General features: G+C 46.1%; 2 protein-coding genes and 1 long non-coding RNA gene across 3 annotated transcripts; all 3 read right to left on the bottom strand.

Annotated features, from left to right (window-relative positions):
- Positions 1 to 901: 901 nt before the first annotated feature.
- On the bottom strand, positions 902 to 2506 carry LOC125516089. Its single transcript, XM_048681574.1, has 3 exons — positions 1864 to 2506; positions 1653 to 1763; positions 902 to 1547 (listed from the first exon to the last, which is right to left on the bottom strand). The coding sequence occupies exons 1-3, from the start codon at positions 1935 to 1937 to the stop codon at positions 1220 to 1222; spliced, it is 513 nt and encodes a 170-aa protein (XP_048537531.1). The 5' UTR covers positions 1938 to 2506; the 3' UTR covers positions 902 to 1219.
- A 3599-nt stretch (positions 2507 to 6105) lies between these two features.
- LOC125516419 lies at positions 6106 to 6957 on the bottom strand. Its single transcript, XM_048681873.1, has 2 exons — positions 6920 to 6957; positions 6106 to 6780 (listed from the first exon to the last, which is right to left on the bottom strand). Exon 2 carries the CDS (start codon positions 6778 to 6780, stop codon positions 6106 to 6108), a length of 675 nt encoding a protein of 224 aa, XP_048537830.1. The 5' UTR covers positions 6920 to 6957.
- Positions 6958 to 20631: 13674 nt separating this feature from the next.
- On the bottom strand, positions 20632 to 21111 carry LOC125512461. The gene is made up of 3 exons (XR_007285397.1): positions 21056 to 21111; positions 20765 to 20966; positions 20632 to 20673 (listed from the first exon to the last, which is right to left on the bottom strand). It is a non-coding gene; the product is annotated as an uncharacterized LOC125512461 (long non-coding RNA).
- Between the last annotated feature and the right edge of the window lie 450 nt (positions 21112 to 21561).

Here is a 21561-nt window from a genome sequence, read left to right as displayed (position 1 = left end):
CGGGACCAAAAGGTCCAGACAAACCGGGACCAATGGCCCACGTGGACTAATGGGCGCACGAACCGGGACCAATGCCTCCATTGATCCCGGTTCTGGTCTGAACCAGGACTAATGGGCTGCTCCGGCCTGAACCGTTGCCCCCTTTTCTACTAGTGTCTGTCGGTGGCGGTGGCCACGCGCTCGGAGGCTCCGGCGTCGGCTGCAACCTTCGGAGCCCACCGGAAAGCGGCGACGGAGGGCTTTGGCCGTGACGGTTTCCATCCAGATGAACTGCAATATATATCATCATTATTATCGGCACGCATGATCTGTCCCAGCTAAGGAAATTACTCCTGCTTCATACCAGTATTAGATACTCCCTCCGTTTGTTCTTGACACTAGTGTGTGACGTCAAAAACATTTTTATATTATGGGACGGAGAGAGTATTTTTTAAGGAAAAAGAAAAGAAAATAATAATTGAGTTAGTGTAGTTACTTACTTTGGGCCGCTGCGGAGCATGCAAGGGAACACCATAGGAGAGCCACCAGTGCCACGACGTGTGCGGTAGAAGAAGAGGAAGATGGGGAGGAAGAAGAAGAGCGCCCCATGATGGATTCCTCTGGCTAGCTCTCGGCTCTTGACTGAATCTCAGATCTCACAGTGAGGGTTTTTATAGGGCAGGCCGGAACGGTAGCTAGGATGCTTGACGAGGCGACACTTGTAGAAAAAAGCCCTTTAGTCCCGGTTCGCAACAGCCTTTAGTCCCGGCTGTGCAACCGGGACTAAATAAGCGCGACTAAAGACCCCCCCCCCTTTAGCCGCGGCTCTTACGGACCGCGACAAAAGTCTTTAGTCCCGGTTCTTGTGGCTGACCGGGACCAAAGGCCCGCCACGTGGGCGCCCGTGGTCGGGCCCGAGGACCTTTAGTCCCGGCTCTCGTGGCCAACCGGGACTAAAGGCCTCCTCCGCAGGTTTAGGGTTTTAGCCCCCCTAAACCTGGTTTCTTTTTAATTTGTAGTGTTTTATTTGTTTTATATTTTATTTTGTGTTTTATTTTATTTTTGATGAAGTTTCAGTACACATATTCTACGCTTCTATATACATGCATATGAAATTTCAAACAAGAAGAATTCAAGAGGAATATATAATATATATTCAATCTCGGGTGACCATATACAACTTCGAACAAGTTTCCATACACAATTAGGATGGATGACCATATACAACTTCGAACAAGTTTCAATCTCGGGTATGCATATAAATTTCTTCGTCCTCGGTATAGTGTTGTCCTTTAGGATTGATGACTTCCCTCATGAAAAATCCTGCTAATTCTTCTTGAATTGGTCGGAAGCGAGCTTCTGGACTAAGCCTCCTCCGCAAGTTATCCGTCGCGTTCCGCACGCTAGCTGATGCCTTCCGCTCAGTGGTTTGTCTCCGGATGTTCTCACAAACATAGTATCCACATAGATCGGTCCCCGATGGCTGCTTATCCACATTAACTAACTTTCTGAAATCTAGCTCATGTTTGAATTCACCGACAGTTTCTTCTGAGAACCGTCTCCAAACCCTACAGGGCAAAGAAAATTAAATGAATAAGGGATTTATTAGTTAGTTGATATTAGGAAATGAAGAGACCGATCGATATAGAGCTCAAATGATTGAAAATAATTACTTTTGCAGCATTTTTCTCATGTCGGCCCAACGCTTTGGATCCGAATCCTTAGAGTCCATGATTAGAACTGTGGAGGTGTGAAGTTCAATATTTAGCAGAATCCAGTGGAACCTGCGGACACGTTACATGCACAGTCATGCATAACTCATCGATTAGACATACCATGCATGGAGTAAACAAAATAGAATGGGCACAAGAGAGAAACACTCACCCAAAATGGTAAGGAAATAGAATATGACTTTTGAGTTGATGCTTTCTAAGAAACTTGTACAGGTCTTTCTCCATGTCTTTGTGGTGATGTTCTAACACATGTCCATTAACGATATGTGGGTCAATGAACCCAACATCATGGATGTTTCTTATTTTGCATTCCCAAATCTTCAATCTGCATAATAGCGTACGCAACAATATAGTTAGGACAATATATATATATAGTGCAGGCAATGAAGAACGAGATGAGGTAGAAATAAATCACTTACAGAACGTAGCAACTCAGCATAGATTTGTCGAGGGCGCGCAGATTGAACAGCTGGAATAATTCACTCATATGAACTTCTACAGAGTACCGTTTGATGTGATGCTCATGTGTAACATCCGCATAAACATATTCTTTGTCGGCCCATGTTATGAATTGCTTGTACCAACGTAGCAGATTTCGCATTTGTGTTGGTAGACTATTTTCCTTCTCAGGCTCGACGAGAGGCCCCTTCCGCACATATTGTAATGTTATCTCACCTACAGGCGCATCCTCAAGGTCTAAGAAGGCACGAACAGTCAAACCCATCTCGGACGCTTGTTTCATGGCAGCCGCTACAGTCAATCCAAGTGCTGCCGCAGCTGCTATGATCTCGGGGTCCTCTTCCGGACCCCGGACCGGCTTTCACTATGAGCGGGGGGATCGATTGTTTCTTCTGCATCCCGAGCTGGTCAACTTGTTTCCCGCTTTTTTTACTTTCTTCCTCCTTCAATATTTTTGCTTGCCTACGAAGTTCATGTCCATAGTCGTCAGGCATATTCAGCTCGGCTTGGGACGGTGTCGTCAAAAAATCCTTAGCCCACTTCTTTTTCTTCTCAGTGAAGCTTGGGCTCAGGCATTTTTCGCCTTCATATCCGCCTTCCATTTCTCATAATCAGTAGACGCGGCCAATGTGAGGTCAGCTTCACTAAGTTCCCCAGGCCTTGGGAGGAGACGCTTCAGCGATGGCTCCGGTACCCTTGTGGTCTTAGGTACATAAGGGTCCGGGTTAATAGTCCAGGAGCAGGTTTCCTTGCTGTCCGCCTGCTTCTGCTTCTTCGCCGGAGGTGGATTGGGGGGCGTCGTACCCGCCGGAGGAGGATTGGGGGGGCGTCGTACCCGCCGGAGGTGGATTGGGGGGCGTCGTACCCGCCGAAGGAGGATTGGGGGGCGTCGTACCCGCCGGAGGTTGTGGATCGGGGGACGGCGTCGAATGGCGTGAAGGAGGTGTAGGTGAACCACCACGACCACCACCACCGCCACCACCGCCACCACCACCACCACCATCGGAGGGGGGTGGACTTGCTAGCCTTGGCGCCTCGTCTGGAAACACTATGTACTTCTTTTTCCATAGAATGAACTGGCGCTTGACATCTCCAAGTCTGCTATCCCCTTCGGGTGTAGGTTTGTCAATCTCCAGGTCCTCAAACCCTTGGACTATGTCTTCCACCGTGACACAAGCATAGCCATATGGAATGGGGTTGTTGTGGTGGAGTGCTCCAGGTTTACAGGGTAAAGCACTGCCGCTAGCTACCTTCGTGGAAACGTGTAGTGAGGCTCCGGTGCACGAATCTCGATCATCGGTGCACTAGCACCAGGCGGGGCATCCGTGGAAGCCACGCTGCTTCTCCGCTGCTGGCTTCCGCAATCCGCTTCATGATCTTCATGCGGCCCTGCAGCCGATTTTTCTTTCAATAGTTCATGCACGGTCTGCTTCAACTCATGGAGTTCCGATGCAAACTTCGTCATAAGATCTGCATCCCGGTCCGTCTTTCTCTTACGGCTTCTGTAACCGTACGGGTCATTGTCCTGGGAAAACCCTACTTTCCACGAAACTTTGCCTTTGCCTCGTACACGTCCTCCGTGTTCATCATTCCCGAGGGCTAAAGTCAGTGCGTCTTTCTCTCTGTTGAACTTGATCAAGCCCGCTTGAGCTTGGGTCATTGCGTCAATAAGGGCTTGGGTCGGAGCAAAGTGTCGATGCCGGTGAACACACACCCCTGTCTCCTGGTCTAGTGATCCCCCATGCCCGTACCACCAGCTTTTGGCCCTTGGGTCCCATCCCTCTGTACCTAGAGGGATTCCTCGCACCCTCAGGTCCTCCTCCATCTTCTGCCACCTAGGGTCCGCAAGGCGGTATCCTCCTGGCCCCATAATATGATGGTACTTTTTCTTAGCCGCATTATCCTTATTTTTTTTCGATATTTCCTTGAAATGGTCCGATTGCTTTTGCCTCACAAATTCTGGCCAATCATCTTTCAGTTTCTCATATTGTCCATTGAAATCCGGAGTCTTGCCCTTGTTAACATAGTCACGGGTTAAATTTTTCTTGAAGTTCCGGAATGCATCGGCCATCTTCTGAAGAGCGAACTCTTTAACTAGCCTCCTCCTCTGACGTCCACCCGGAACCTCGTTACCGAATTCATCGACTTTGTTGTATTCCGGAGGTAGAATGAAATGTTCCATAAGCTTTCTCCAGCAATCCTTTTTCGTTCTCTTGTCGACAAAACTGAAACCAAGACGTGCCTTCTTTGGCTCTTTCCATTCCTGGACGGTGATCGGGACGTTGTCTCTAACAACGACTCCGCATTGGTTGACAAACTTTGAGGTGTGCAGAAAGACCCTTTAGTCGCGGTTGGGGACAACAACCGCGACTAAAGGGTACCCTTTAGTCGCGGTCCGCCTCCCCAGCCGGGACTAAAGGGTCTGTGCTGAACTGGCGCGGTGCGGTGGGATGTTTAGTCCCACCTCGCTAGCCGAGAGGCTTCGACAGTGGTTTATAAGCGCGGCTGCGCTCACCACTTCGAGCTCCTCTCGAATGCAGGCTTACGGGCCTATTCTGTTACTATGAGCCTATGGGCCTACTGGGCCTTCTGCGGGCCTGAATCCTGGCCCATTAATGGGTTTCTAGTCGTATTCAGGCCGTGGTGGCCCAGTAGGTGGCATATTCTTTATTTTTTGCCTGTTTTTTGTTTTCATTTTTGCTTTATTATTTTGTTTTGTTTCTACTTACAACAAAAAACTTATTTATTTTATTTTATTTTGTTTCTAATTACTTATTTATTTTTACTTTATGATAATTACTTATTTATTTTACTTTATGATAATTATTTTATTTTATTAAAGTTTATATTATTTTGTTTCTAATCATTTTAAAATCTGAAAAATACAATTATATATCAAAAAAATCATAAAATAAAACTAATTCATTTTAAATTCTTGTTTTTCTTCTGTTTTTTTCTTCCTTTTTTCTTCTGTTTTTTTCTTCTGTTTGTTTCCTTCCTTTTTCTTGTTTTTCTTCTTTTTTTTCTTCCTTTCTTCCTTTTTCCTTTTTTAAAATCTTCTGACATTTTAAAATCTTAAAAATACAATTATATATCAAAAAAATCAGAAAAATAAAACTAATTCATTTTAAATTCTTGTTTTTCTTCTGTTTTTTTCTTCCTTTTTTCTTCTGTTTTTTTCTTCTGTTCGTTTCTTCCTTTTTCTTGTTTTTCTTCTTTTTTTTCTTCCTTTCTTCCTTTTTCCTTTTTTAAAATCTTCTGACATTTTAAAATCTTAAAAATACAATTATATATCAAAAAAATCAGAAAAATAAAACTAATTCATTTTAAAATCCCTTGAAGGTTTGACAAAAGGTTTGATACATCATTCAGTTCATCGACCAAATACAAAGTTTGGTACAATAAATTATTACACATCAATTCTTCCCTTGTACGTCCCTGCTTGCTTACGATTGTGCCGTAATGAACTTCCGCTTCATGCACAACCAAGGAGGAAGGTTGTAGATGCATAGAGTCACGGGCCAGGTGCTATGGTTGGAGCTCTGCTCGCCAAAAGGGTTAATGCCATCAGTATTTAGACCAAATCTTAAGTTCCTTGCGTCAGCTGCAAAATCTTTGAAAACTCTGTCGATCTTTCTCCATTGCGTTCCATCAGCGGTGTGTCTCGACTGCCCGTCGGACAAACGGTCCTCTTTGTGCCATCGCAACAACTTGGCATGCTTTTCATTCATGAACAGACGTTTCACCCGTGGTATTATAGGAGCATACCACATCACCTTGGCGGGAACCCTCTTCCTGGGTTTCTCGCCCTCAACATCGTCACCAGGGTCATCGCCTCTGATCTTATAACGCAATGCAGTGCATACAGGGCATTCATTCAAACCTCGTATTCACCGCGGTAGAGGATGCAGTCATTAATGCATGCATGTATCTTCTAAACCTCTAAACCTAGAGGGCAGACAACCTTCTTTGCTTCGTACGTACTGGCGGGCAACTCATTATTCTTCGGCAACATATTCTTCAATATTTTCAGCAAATTTTCAAATGATGAGTCACCTACACCTTCCTGTGCCTTCCATTTTAGCAAATCCAGTGTGCAGCCCAGCTTTTTCAGACTATTATCGCATCCTGGATACAACGACTTTTTGTGATCCTCTAACATGCGATCCAAATTCTCCCTCTCCTTGTCAGTTTCGCAGCGTCTCCGTGCATCAGCAATGGTCCGACCAAGATCATCAGCGGGCTCATCATGTGCCTCTTCTTCACCTTCACCTAACCCTTCCACACCTTCAGCATCATCCTCCATGAAAGTATCACCGAAAAGATCACGATAGTTGTCATCGATATCATCCCCTTCTTCATCTTCTTCCATTCTAACCCCTCTTTCTCCATGCTTGGTCCAACAATAATAGCTTGGCATGAAACCATGCTTAAGCAGGTCCATGTGAACTCTTCTTGAGGAGGAGTAACCCTTCTCATTCTTACAGACAGCACATGGACAGATAATAAAACCTTGCTGCTTGTTCGCATTTGCCACTACGAGGAAATCTTTCAAACCCGTAGTGAACTCGCCGGAGAGTCGGGAACCGTACATCCATTGCCGATTCATCTGCATTATTATTATATAAAGTATATAATTAACCATCATGCATTTGTTAAACTAACTAGCTAGAAATAATACAAATTAAACAATGAACTACACACATGCGTATTTTATCAATGACACATGAAAGGTTCGAGTTGCTAACCGCGATCGCGGAGGAAAAATAAATGAGAAAGCTCAAGTGTGGCTTGTTTCAGGCTCTCGGGCATTTCATCAAACACCTTGTGTGCATAGGAGAAACCAAAAGCAAACCCACCACCACCCCACCACCACCTTCTGAAAATTGTGAAGTGAGCCGAGTGAAGTGAAGTGAGCTGAGTATATATAGGGATGGGCCTTTAGTCGCGGTTGGCCAGGCCAACCGGGACTAAAGCCCCTCCCGTCCGCCAGCTGGATGGGCTTTAGTCCCGGTTGGCCTGGCCAACCGCGACTAAAGGCCTTCTGGGACCTTTAGTCCCGGTTGGCCACGCCAACCGGGACTAAAGCCCCTCCCGTCCGCCAGCTGTCGACCGAGCGCGCTGGGCCCAGGTAGTTGGTCGCGGGTCTTCTCCCGAACCGCGACTAAAGACCCCTTTGGTCGCGGTTCGATTGTTTTGGGGACTAATGGGGGCGTATGGAAGCCTCGTTTTCTACCAGTGCGACGACTCGCGTAGACCCGCACATGCATGCATGCTCATGCATGGGTCAAAGTTAGGTCAAAGCTGCGGTCCCTTGCTAGGTTGGCAAACACGTGCTTTGGAAAGTGATAACGAAGAAACAGGGTGGCAGGCTGCTAAACCCTAAACCTTCCTTACCTTTTCCCATTCCTCTCGTGAGCAGCCAAGTGGAGAGGGCTCACTTCCGGCGGCTCCGAACCTGGTGGTTCCACAGAGGCATTTCTCTTGCATGTTCTCAGGTTCACCAGCCAAATTTTCTCCCCCATCTGCCCGCTGAAAAGAGACCAGTCCGTGAACACAAATACGGGAGACCGTCGTACAACGTTATTTTATATATGTCCTTAAGTAAAGGACACTTTAAATTTGAATTACTTCCATCCACACCGCACACCAGATCGCATGTCTAATCACAACCAAAAAAAAGGCAAGTGCTTACTTTTTACATGTCAGAATCCAAAAGAATATTAGTCTCACAGTCCGTATAATTTTCTGCCCTACCGGACCGGCAATCCCACTCATCTGCTTCCTGATCATGGTGGTGCCATTGTCACCACGTAGTCGGTCTCCATGTCCGCGTCCGCGTCCGCGTCCGTCTATGCCGCGTCCTCATTGCCCGCCACCGCCAACTGATCTTTCTGCCACTGCAACATCTGATAGCGGACGGATTGCAAAATCATTCTTGCGTCGGCATCCAAAGAGTCCACATTCAACGTCAACATCTTGGCATCTTTCTGGCGGCAATATTCACCTTCTCTAGTGTCAAAAACATTTCTAGCTCGAAGAGAGAAGGACCATGTTCTCAGGTTCACCAGCCAAATTTTCTCCCCCATCCGCTCGCTGACAGAGAGACCAGTCCACGAACACGAATGCAGGAGACCGTCATACAACGTTATTTTATATATGTCCGTAAGTAAAGGACACTTTAAATTTGAATTACTTCGATCCACACAACACGCCGGATCACATGCCTAATCACATTAAAAAAAAGGCAAGATCGTTCTACCACTGCAACATCTGGCATATGCCTGCGCCCACGTCCGTCTCCACCGCGTCCTCATTGCCCCCCACCGCCACCACTCCAACATTTTGTAGCGGATGGATTGCAAGATCATTCTTGCGTCGGCATCCAAAGAGACCACATTCAAGGTCAACATCTTGGCATCTTCTTGGCGGCAATATTCACCTTCTCTTTCTCGAGCGCGGCCTTCCTATCTTCAATCATGGTCCTTCTCTCTTCGAGCTTGAGCTTCTTGTCCGTCGTCTCTATCAACAATTTGAACCTCTCCACCTTTTTACCCTCTTTTATGTCCAAGCGCTCCACGCATGCCTCCTCCTTCTTCGCCAAGATGTCCTCAAACCTCTCTGTCAGCTTGGCCGCCGCACCTTCTCACTTCGCCCTCTCCTCCTCCCACTTCTTCCTCCGTAAATTTCTTCAAACCTTCTTCAGCGGTTCTTGGGTTGGGTCGGTAGGGTCACCTGTTTCTTCCTCGTTGGCTTGGACGGCAGTCTTGGCTATGAAAATGTTCTACTACTTCAACCAACAATGCATGACGGTGAAGGACTTCTTCTCCCCCTTCTTGTACACCAAACAACCATGAGTAGGCTACAAAGTGAAACATTTTCGACAAGTGAGCAACAAAACAATGCATGTCCGGCTAGTGATCAACAAAACTAATAAGCATATCCAGCTAGTGAGCAACAAAACAATGCATGTCAAGCTAGTGATCAACTTACTTGTGCGGTGATTTATGCACCGCTAGGCCACCGTGCGATGAGATGCTTCAAGTGCCCACAATACTTGGACACGGCCTCTTGGATGTTGTACCATCGATGGTTGAGAGACTTGCATTCACGATTGCGGATGATTGCGTTGGAGCAGGGCGCGAAATGCTTGTGTTCATAGAACCATATGTGAATGTTTCGCCAAAAGGTTCTGCCCTTTTGCTTTGTGCCATGGACAAGATCGAGGCTAGTAGCCAACCATGCATCACACAACAGCTCGTCCTCCCGGATGTTGAAGTTTTCTCCCCTACTCTTCTTCTTGGATCATCGAGTGTATCATCCGGATCATCATCCTACCGTCCTATGAAATCTGGTGTTCAAGCACATGTTCAGGATGTGAAATCTGAAACCCGAATCTGATGTTCAAGCTAGCACTGATGTGTGCTCACTGAAATTATGTTAGTTTTGAAACTGCTTGTTGCTGCATTTGATAAACTGAATCTAACATTGTATCAAATGGAGCGGAGATTTGCTTGTTACTGGATTTGATAAACTGAATCTAACATTCACTACCGGAATCGCACCCTATGCCGACGGCCCGGGCCGTCGGCATAGCCCTGAATCACCGTCGGGACAGGCCTATGCCGATGGCCCCTGTCGGCATAGGGCCGTCGGCAACATATCCGTCGGCGTAGCCAGGAATGCCGTCGGCATAGAAAGACCATCGGCATACGCCCTATCCCGACGGTGTCCGTACATCTATGCCGACGGCCCCGGCCGTCGGCAACGTTATCGCCTAACGGCGGCCGCCGTCAAGTGCTGACCAACGCTCGCCACATGGTAGGTCTACGCCGACGGTCTAGCCGTCGGCATAGTTTGAAACTAAGCTGACGGCTAGGCCGTCGGCATAGACATGCCACGTGGCGAGCAGGCATCACCCCTGGGGCGGGTCTATGCCGACGGCCAAGCTATCGGCTTAGGTTGAAACTATGCCGATGGCCAGACCATCGGCATAGACCTGCCACGTGGCAGCCACTGGGAGCTCCTGGAGCAGGCCTATGCCGACGGCTTAGCCGTCGGCTTAGTTTGAAAGTATGCCGACAGTAAGACCGTCGGCATAGGCCTGCCACGTGGCAGCCACTGGGAGCTCACGGCAGCTCTATGCCGACGGCCTTGCCGTCGGCATAGTTTCTGTCTGTTTTTTTTTTCTTTTTTCTGTTTTGTTTCAGCTCAATTCATTTGAATATATACAGCACACAACAAATATATGCATCACATAACAGCTGACCCAGCAGCATCACACAACAAATTCATCATCACACATCATAAGAAGCATCGCAAAGCATAAACATATAAGTATCATCACCACCAAGCATAAGAATCTCACAAACAACAATAAGAAACATCACAAGCATATAAGTATCATCACCACCAAGACCGCCACAATGTGACCCAAAGGCTTAAGCGCCAGGACGTCGAGCACCACGGAGGTCGTCACCGCCAAGACCGCCGAAGCCCAGGTCGTCACTGCTAGCGGCAGCGGTACCGCCAAGACCGCCTCCTCCTCCGCCTCCGTGGATCAGAGTGGTCGGGCTCCGTGTCTCCGGAGTGCTGCGAAGACCACCGCCAACGGTAGATCCACCTGTTCCCTGCATGTTGAAAAGACATATGCACAGGATCTATGACTGTGTTGAAAGGCATGACATGCTTGAAGGAAATATGCCCTAGAGGCAATAATAAAGTTATTATTTATTTCCTTATATCATGATAAATGTTTATTATTCATGCTAGAATTGTATTAACCGGAAACATAATACATGTGTGAATACATAGACAAACGGAGTGTCACTAGTATGCCTCTACTTGACTAGCTCGTTAATCAAAGATGGTTATGTTTCCTAACCATGAACAAAGAGTTGTTATTTGATTAACGAGGTCACATCATTAGTTGAATGATCTGATTGACATGACCCATTCCATTAGCTTAGCACCCGATCGTTTAGTATGTTGCTATTGCTTTCTTCATGACTTATACATGTTCCTATAACTATGAGATTATGCAACTCCCGTTTACCGGAGGAATACTTTGGGTACTACCAAACGTCACAACGTAACTGGGTGATTATAAAGGAGTACTACAGGTGTCTCCAATGGTAGATGTTTGGTTGGCGTATTTCGAGATTAGGGTTTGTCACTCCGATTGTCGGAGAGGTATCTCTGGGCCCTCTCGGTAATGCACATCACATAAGCCTTGCAAGCACTGCAACTAATATGTTAGTTGTGAGATGATGTATTACGGAACGAGTAAAGAGACTTGCCGGTAACGAGATTGAACTAGGTATTGGATACCGACGATCGAATCTCGGGCAAGTAACATACCGATGACAAAGGGAACAACGTATGTTGTTATGCGGTCTGACCGATAAAGATCTTCGTAGAATATGTAGGAGCCAATATGGGCATCCAGGTCCCGCTATTGGTTATTGACCGGGAGAGTGTCTCGGTCATGTCTACATTGTTCTCGAACCGTAGGGTCCGCACACTTAACGTTACGATGACAGTTATTATGAGTTTATGCATTTGATGTACCGAAGGTTGTTCGGAGTCCCGGATGTGATCACGGACATGACGAGGAGTCTCGAAATGGTCGAGACATAAAGATTGATATATTGGAAGCCTATGTTTGGACATCGGAAGTGTTCCGGGTGAAATCGGAATTTTACCGGATTACCGGGAGGTTACCGGAACCCCCCGGGAGGCAAATGGGCTATGGCCTTAGTGGAAAAGTGAAAGGGCTGCCACAATGGGCTGCGCGCCTCCCCCTCCCTAGTCCTATTAGGACTAGGAGAAGGTGGCCGGCCCCCTCTCTCTTCCTTTGGGAGTCCTATTGGAATAGGATTGGGGGGGAGTCCTACTCCCGGTAGGAGTAGGACTCCTCCTGCGCCACCATAGGGCCGGCCGAACCCCTCCCCCTTGGATCCTTTATATACGGGGGCAGGGGCACCTCTAGACACACAAGTTGATCCTTGAGATCGTTCCTTAGCCGTGTGCGGTGCCCCCTGCCACCATATTCCACCTCGATCATACCGTTGTAGTGCTTAGGCGAAGCCCTGCGTCGGTAGTACATCAAGATCGTCACCACGCCGTCGTGCTGACGGAACTCTTCCTCGACGCTTTGCTGGATCGGAGCCCGAGGATCGTCATCGAGCTGAACGTGTGCTAAGAACTCGGAGGTGCCGGAGTAACGGTGCTTGGATCGGTCGGATCGGAGAAGAACGTACGACTACTTCCACTACGTTGTGTGATCGCTTCCGCAATCGGTCTGCGTTGGTACGTAGACAACACTCTCCCCTCTCGTTGCTATGCATCACCATGATCTTGCGTGTGCGTAGGAAAATTTTCGAAATTACTACGTTCCCCAACAGTGGCATCCGAGCCTAGGTTTTTATGGTTTGATGTTATTTGCACGAGTAGAACACAAGTGAGTTGTGGGCGATACAAGTCATACTGCCTACCAGCATGTCATACTTTGGTTCGGCGGTATTGTTGGACGAGACGATCCGGACCAACCTTACGCGTACTCTTACGCGAGACCGGTTCCCTCGACGTGCTTTGCACATAGATGGCTTGCGGAAGACTGTCTCTCCAACTTTAGTTGAACCAAGTGTGACTACGCCCGGTCCTTGAGAAGGTTAAAACGGAGTCTATTTGACGAACTATCGTTGTGGTTTTGATGCGTAGGTGAGATGAGTTCTTACTTAAGCCCGTAGCAGCCACGTAAAACTTGCAACAACAAAGTAGAGGACGTCTAACTTGTTTTTGCAGGGTATGTTGTGATGTGATATGGTCAAGGCATGATGCTGATTTTATTGTATGAGATGATCATGTTTTGTAACTAAGTTATCGGCAACTGGCAGGAGCCATATGGTTGTCGCTTTATTGTATGCAATGCAATCGCGATGTAATGCTTTACTAGATTACTAAACGGTAGTAATAGTCGTGGAAGCATAAGATTGGCGAGACGACAACGATGCTACGATGGAGATCAAGGTGTCGCGCCGGTGACGATGGTGATCATGACGGTGCTTCGGAGATGGAGATCACAAGCACAAGATGATGATGGCCATATCATATCACTTATATTGATTGCATGTGATGTTTATCCTTTTATGCATCTTATCTTGCTTTGATTGACGGTAGCATTATAAGATGATCTCTCACTAAATTATCAAGAAGTGTTCTCCCTGAGTATGCACCGTTGCCAAAGTTCTTCGTGCCCAGACACCACGTGATGATCGGGTGTGATAAGCTCTACGTTCATCTACAACGGGTGCAAGCCAGTTTTGCACACGCAGAATACTCAGGTTAAACTTGACGAGCCTAGCATATGCAGATATGGCCTCGGAACACAGAGACCGAAAGGTCGAGCGTGAATCATATAGTAGATATGATCAACATAACGATGTTCACCATTGAAAACTACTCCATCTCACGTGATGATCGGTTATGGTTTAGTTGATTTGGATCACGTGATCACTTAGAGGATTAGAGGGATGTCTATCTAAGTGGGAGTTCTTAAGTAATATGATTAAATTGAACTTAAATTTATCATGAACTTAGTCCTGGTAGTATTTTGCAAATTATGTTGTAGATCAATAGCTCGCGTTGTTGCTTCCCTGTGTTTATTTTTGATATGTTCCTAGAGAAAATTGTGTTGAAAGATGTTAGTAGCAATGATGGGGATTGGATCCGTAATCTGAGGTTTATCCTCATTGCTGTACAGAAAAATTATGTCCTTGATGCACCGCTAGGTGACAGACCTATTGCAGGAGCAGATGCAGACGTTATGAACGTTTGGCTAGCTCAATATGATGACTACTTGATAGTTTAGTGCACCATGCTTAATGGCTTAGAATCGGGACTTCAAAGACGTTTTGAACGTCATGGACCATATGAGATGTTCCAGGAGTTGAAGTTAATATTTCAAGCAAATACCCGAGTTGAGAGATATGAAGTCTCCAACAAGTTCTATAGCTAAAAGATGGAGGAGAATCGCTCAACTAGTGAGCATGTGCTCAGATTGTCTGGGTACTACAATCGCTTGAATCAAGTGGGAGTTAATCTTCCAGATAAGATAGTGATTGACAGAATTCTCTAGTCACCATGACCAAGTTAGTAGAACTTCGTGATGAACTATAGTATGCAAGGGGTGACGAAAACGACTCCCGAGTTTTTCATGATGATGAAATCGATGAAGGTAGAAATCAAGAAAAACATCAAGTGTTGATGGTAGACAAGACTACTAGTTTCAAGAAAAGGGCAGAGGGAAGAAGGGGAACTTCAAAAAGAACAGCAAGCAAGTTGCTGCTCAAGTGAAGAAGCCCAAGTCTGGACCTAAGCCTGAGACTGAGTGCTTCTACTGCAAAGGGACTGGTCACTGGAAGCGGAACTACCCCAAGTGATTGGCGGATAAGAAGGATGGCAAAGTGAACATAAGTATATTTGATATACATGTTATTGATGTGTACTTTACTAGTGTTTATAGCAACCCCTTAGTATTTGATGCTAGTTCAGTTGCTAAGAGTAGTAACTCGAAACGGGAGTTGCAGAATGAACAGAGACTAGTTAAGGGTGAAGTGACGATGTGTGTTGGAAGTGGTTCCAAGATTGATATGATCATCATCGCACACTCCCTATACTTTCGGGATTAGTGTTGAACCTAAATAAGTGTTATTTGGTGTTTGCGTTGAGCATGAATATGATTTGATCATGTTTATTATAATACGGTTATTCATTTAAGTAAAAGAATAAATTGTTGTTCTGTTTACATGAATAAAACCTTATATGGTTACACACCCAATGAAAATAGTTCATTGGATCTCGGTCTTAATAATACACATATTCATAATATTGAAACAAAAAGATGCAAAGTTAATAATGATAGTGCAACTTATTTGTGGCACTACCGTTTAGGTCATATTGGTGTAAAGCGCATGAAGAAACTCCATGCTGATGGGATTTTGGAATCACTTGATGCTTGCAAACCATGCCTTATGGGCAAGATGACTAAACGCCATTCTCCGGAACAATGAAGCAAGCAACAGATTTGTTGAAAATCATACATACTGATGTATGTGGTCCGATGAATATTAAGGCTTGCAGCAGGTATCATTATTTTCTGACCTTCACAGATGATTTGAGCAGATATGGGGATATCTACTTGATGAAACATAAGTCTGAAACATTTGAACAGTTCAAAGAATTTTAGAGTGAAGTGGAAAAACCATCGTGACAAGAAAATAAAAGTTTCTACGATATGATCGCAGAGGTAAAATGTTTGAGTTACGAGTTTGGTCTTTAGTTAAAACAATGTGAAATAGTTTCACTACTCACGCCACTTGGAACACCACAGCATAATGGTGTGTCCGAACGTCATAACCGTACTTTATTGGATATAGTGCAATCTATGATGTTTCTTACCGATTTACTACTATCGTTTTGGGGTTATGCATTAGAGACAGCTGCATTCACATTAAATAGGGCACCATCTAAATCCGTTGAGACGACACCGTGTGAACTATGGTTTGGCAAGAAACCTAAGCTGTCGTTTCTTAAAGTTTGGGGTTGCGATGCTTATATGAAAAAGTTTCATCCTGATAAGCTCAAACTCAAATCGGAGAAGTGCGTCTTCATAGGATATCCAAAGGAAACTATTGGATACACCTTCTATCACAGATCCGAAGGCAAGACTTTTGTTGCTAAAATTCGGAAACTTTCTGGAGAAGGAGTTTCTCTCAAAAGAAGTGAGTGGGAGGAAACTAGAAAACTTGATAAGGTAATTGTACCTTCTCCCTTATTGGAAAATAGTTCATCACAGAAATTTGTTCCTGTGACTACTACACCAATTAGTGAGGAAGCTAATGATGATGATCATGTAACTTCAGATCAAGTTACTACCGAATCTCGTAGGTAAACTAGAGTGAGATCCGCACCAGAGTGGTACGGTAATCCTATTCTGGAGGTCATGTTACTTGACCATGACGAACCTACGAACTATGAGGAAGCGATGATGAGCCCAGATTCCGCAAAATGGTTTGAGGCCATGAAATCTGAGATATGATCCATGTATGAGAACAAAGTTTGGACTTTGGTTGACTTGCCCGATGATCGGCAAGCAATTGAGAATAAATGGATCTTCAAGAGGAAGACGGATGCTGATAGTAGTGTTACTATCTACAAAGCTAGAATTTTCGCAAAAAGGTTTTCGACAAGTTCAAGGTGTTGACTACGATGAGTTTTTCTCACTCGTATCTATGCTTAAGTCTGTCTGAATCATGTTAGCAATTGCCGCATTTTATGAAATCTGGCAAATGGATAAACAAAACTGCATTCCTTAATGGATTTATTAAAGAAGAGTTGTATGTGATGCAACTAGAAGGTTTTGTCAATCCGAAAGGTGCTAACAAAATGTGCAAGCTCCAGCGATCCATCTGTGGACTGGTGCAAGCATCTCGGAGTTGGAATATACGCTTTGATAAGTTGATCAAAGCATATAGTTTTATACAGACTTGCGGTGAAGCCTGTATTTACGAGAAAGTGAGTGGGAGCACTACAGCATTTCTGATAAGTATATGTGAATGACATATTGTTGATCGGAAATAATGTAGAATTATTCTGTAAAGCACAAAAGGAGTGTTTGAAAGGAGTTTTTCAAAGAAAGACTTCGGTAAAGCTGCTTACATATTGAGCTTCAAGATCTATAGAGATAGATCAAGACGCTTGATAAGTTTTTTCAATGAGTACATACCTTGACAAGATTTTGAAGTAGTTCAAAATGGAGCAGTCAAAGAAAGAGTTATTGCTTGTATTATAAGGTGTGAAGTTGAGTAAGACTCAAAGCCCGACCACGGCAGAAGATAGAAAGAGAATGAAAGTCATTCCCTATGCCTTGGCCATAGGTTCTATAAAGTATGTCATGCTGTATACCAGATCTATTGTATACCCTGCACTGATTTGGCAAGGGAGTACAATAGTGATCTAGGAGTAGATCACTGGACAGCGGTCAGAATTATCCTTAGTGAAATAAGGATATGTTTCTCGATTATGGACGTGACAAAAAGGTTCGTCGTAAAGGGTTACGTCGAAGCAAGTTTTTGACACTGATCCAGATGATTCTAAGTCTCAATCTGGATACATATTGAAAGTGGGAGCAATTAGCTAGAGTAGCTCCGTGTAGAGCATTGTAGACATAGAACTTGCAAAATACTTACGGATCTGAATGTGACAGACCGTTGACTAAAATTATCTCACAAGCAAAACATGATCACACCTTAGTACTCTTTGGGTGTTAATCACATAGATGTGTGAACTAGATTACTGACTCTAGTAAACCCTTTGAGTGTTGGTCACATGACGATGTGAACTATGGGTGTTAATCACATGGTCATGTGAACTATTGCTGTTAAATCACATGGTGATGTGAACTAGATTATTGACTCTAGTGCAAGTGGGAGACTGAAGGAAATATGCCCTAGAGGCAATAATAAAGTTATTATTTATTTCCTTATATCATGATAAATGTTTATTATTCATGCTAGAATTGTATTAACCGGAAACATAATACATGTGTGAATACATAGACAAACAGAGTGTCACTAGTATGCCTCTACTTGACTAGCTCGTTAATCAAAGATGGTTATGTTTCCTAACCATGAACAAAGAGTTGTTATTTGATTAACAAGGTCACATCATTACTTGAATGATCTGATTGACATGACCCATTCCATTAGCTTAGCACCCGATCGTTTAGTATGTTGCTATTGCTTTCTTCATGACTTATACATGTTCCTATAACTATGAGATTATGCAACTCCCGTTTACCGGAGGAATACTTTGGGTACTACCAAACGTCACAACGTAACTGGGTGATTATAAAGGAGTACTACAGGTGTCTCCAATGGTAGATGTTGGGTTGGCGTATTTCGAGATTAGGGTTTGTCACTCCGAGTGTCGGAGAGGTATCTCTGGGCCCTCTCGGTAATGCACATCACATAAGCCTTGCAAGCACTGCAACTAATATGTTAGTTGTGAGATGATGTATTACGGAACGAGTAAAGAGACTTGCCGGTAACGAGATTGAACTAGGTATTGGATACCGACGATCGAATCTCGGGCAAGTAACATACCGATGACAAAGGGAACAACGTATGTTGTTATGCGGTCTGACCGATAAAGATCTTCGTAGAATATGTAGGAGCCAATATGGGCATCCAGGTCCCGCTATTGGTTATTGACCGGAGACGTGTCTCGGTCATGTCTACATTGTTCTAGAACCGTAGGGTCCGCACGCTTAACGTTACGATGACAGTTATTATGAGTTTATGCATTTTGATGTACCGAAGGTTGTTCGGAGTCCCGGATGTGATCATGGACATGACGAGGAGTATCGAAATGGTCGAGACGTAAAGATTGATATATTGGAAGCCTATGTTTGGACACCGGAAGTGTTCCGGGTGAAATCAGGATTTTACCGGAATACCGGGAGGGTTACCGGAACCCCCCGGGAGGCAAATGGGCCTATTGGGCCTTAGTGGAAAAGTGAAAGGGGCTGCCCACAAGGGCTGCGCGCCTTCCCCCCTTCCCTAGTCCTATTAGGACTAGGAGAAGGGGCCGGCCCCCCTCTTTCTCTCTTCTCTTTGGAGAGTCCTATTAGGAATAGGATTGGGGGGGAGTCCTACTCCCGGTAGGAGTAGGACTCCTCCTGCGCCTCTCTCTCCCTAGCCGGCCGAACCCCTCCCCCTGCTCCTTTATATACGGGGGCAGGGGGCACCCCATAGATACACAAGTTGATCCTTGAGATCGTTCCTTAGCCGTGTGCGGTGCCCCTGCCACCAAATTCCACCTCGATCATACCGTTGTAGTGCTTAGGCGAAGCCCTGCGTCGGTAGTACATCAAGATCGTCACCACACCGTCGTGCTGACGGAACTCTTCCTCGACGCTTTGCTAGATCGGAGCCCGAGGATCGTCATCGAGCTGAACGTGTGCTAAGAACTCGAAGGTGCCGGAGTAACGGTGCTTGGATCGGTCGGATCGGGAAGAAGACGTACGACTACTTCCTCTACGTTGTGTGATCGCTTCTGCAGTCGGTCTGCGTTGGTACGTAGACAACACTCTCCCCTCTCGTTGCTATGCATCACCATGATCTTGCGTGTGCGTAGGAAAATTTTCGAAATTACTACGTTCCCCAACAATGCTTTGGGTGAATAGATTGGGGATGAACTAACCGGCGAGGGGCCAGCGTTCTGTGCCACAAACTCCTCAAAGCTCATCAGCACTGGTTGTGCTGGAGGGCATTGTGCTGTAGGGAACTGAGGACACCTGCCGGCCGCCATATCCTGAAAAGCCTGTTGCATCTGGCTATCCCTCTGTACTTGGTGTTCATAAAGCCTCTGATGCCACGCCATGGTCTCCTGGCATGTGTACTCCATGTAGGCCTACGGTATGACATGATGGAACTCATAAAACTACTAAATGCGGAAAATGAAGTGAGAAATGAAGATAAGAGGGAAAATACTTACAGATTGTTGCTCCTGAAAGAGGGACTGTGTACTAGTCACTGGCTGGCTCGTGCGCTGGCTCAGGCTCGGGTCGATCCGACGAAGCTGTGTGTAGGAGATACTAGGAGTGATCACAGCATCGAGAACCGCCTCCCGACCGTGCTCCTTGGGCCCCATCCTCACCACCGCCATGTCGTCCAGAGGTGCCGCAATGGGGTTAGGTGTGTCAGGATGTAACTCCAGATACGCTTCGGAGTAGGCCTTCTTCCTCCCTGCGGTCTTCTTGACATAGTACTTGGGCTCGCCAGGCTTGGGGTCCTTCCGCGTATGGGCGATCTCCCATGCCTGCATGTGTGAGAGCGGCCGCTTCAGTTTCTCCTCCTGCACCACCAAACAGAGGTTAGTCATACATAAGAAAGTGATGGTAAATAGAAGAAGAAGAATGTTTAATGGGGTTAGTCATACATTAACTGCCTTGTGGAGATAGTGGTTTCGGTTTCCCTGAGCATGTACTCCCTCCGTCCCTTGGTTAGCCTTATTTTTGGTTCTCATAGCCGCCCAGGCTCCAGCCTCATCACACCAAAGATCCACCAATGCCGCCTAGGACTCGTCTTTTCCATAACACCAATTTGGACACACCTACATAATAAAAGCATAATGGCATGTAGGTGTGTCCAAATTGGTGTTATGGAAGCATAAAGCATAAAGCATAATGTACCACAAGGTAATGAAAGCATAATGAAAAATCTTTTATACTTACCGTCAAGAACTCGGGCCTCTCCAAGGTAATGCCCATCCTCTGCGCTTCTTCCTTGGTCATCTTCACACCAAGATAGTCGTGGTAGTATGTGGAGATGGCCACATAGCGCACCTCGTACTGCATCTGGCGGGCCTTCTTCTTGCATTGGCGCAGCACGATCTAGTCCGCTCTAGCCCTGTGCTCCGGAAGAACTCGATAGAATTTCTGCAATCATGCATGAAACAAGAATGGGAGAAGCCATGAGTTAAATCATTCATGAAACTAGAATGGACTTGTGCTTCTGAAGAGAACTCACCCAGAAAGTAGTGATCACGGCCTTGGCATGGGTCTCATGGTCCGCGTGGCGGGCCGCTTCCCAGTGGTCCCAGCTCGTGGCCAAAACTCGACGGTCCGGCTGCCTGACTGGATCAGGACAGTACAACCCCGGCCAATATAACTTCAGCAAGACGGTGATGAGGCCGTTGGGAATACGGACCCCTTTAGAATATATCCAGTTGCTGCAAAAGAATGAACTATTAGCATGTGACAAGAAAAATAAATAACAACCGGAATAAGCATGTGACAAGCAACATAATGAACCACTTACTCTTTTCCCGTGGGCTCAATGAGCCACTTCTGCTCCTCAGTAGCAGGAACCTGCTTTGGTAGCTTTGCGTTGCCACGCAGCCACCCCTTCGTGTCAACCCCCTTCCCGTCACCACCATCATCCCCGCCACCACCCTCCTCCTCGCCTGCCTCCCCCTCCCCAACCTCCTCCTCCTCCTCCTCCTCCTCCTCCCTAGAGTGTACCTCACTAGAGGAGGGTACCTCACTAGAGGAGGGCCTCGAAGACAACACCCCTAAGTCGGTGAGGGTGCGCTGTTTCTGGCCGCGACCCCCTGTAGTGGCTCTCCCCCCAGCACCTCGTCCTCTAGAGGCTCTCCCCCCGCCCCCTCCTCCTCTAGGGGCACCTCTCCCTCGACCTCCCTGTGAGGAGTCATCGTCAAGTAGCCGAGGGGGAGGATTACGTGCTCGACCACTCCGACTAGGCAGGCCGACGACCTTGCGTAGGAAACCCACACCGTCGGCCTTCCCCTTGCCCATGTTCCACGA

The sequence above is a fragment of the Triticum urartu genome, chromosome 6 (genome assembly GCF_003073215.2).
Source record: "Triticum urartu cultivar G1812 chromosome 6, Tu2.1, whole genome shotgun sequence".
Taxonomy (NCBI): Eukaryota; Viridiplantae; Streptophyta; class Magnoliopsida; order Poales; family Poaceae; genus Triticum; species Triticum urartu.
The sequence above is the reverse complement of the archived record's forward strand: the minus strand, read 5'-3'. Positions and strand labels throughout refer to the sequence as shown.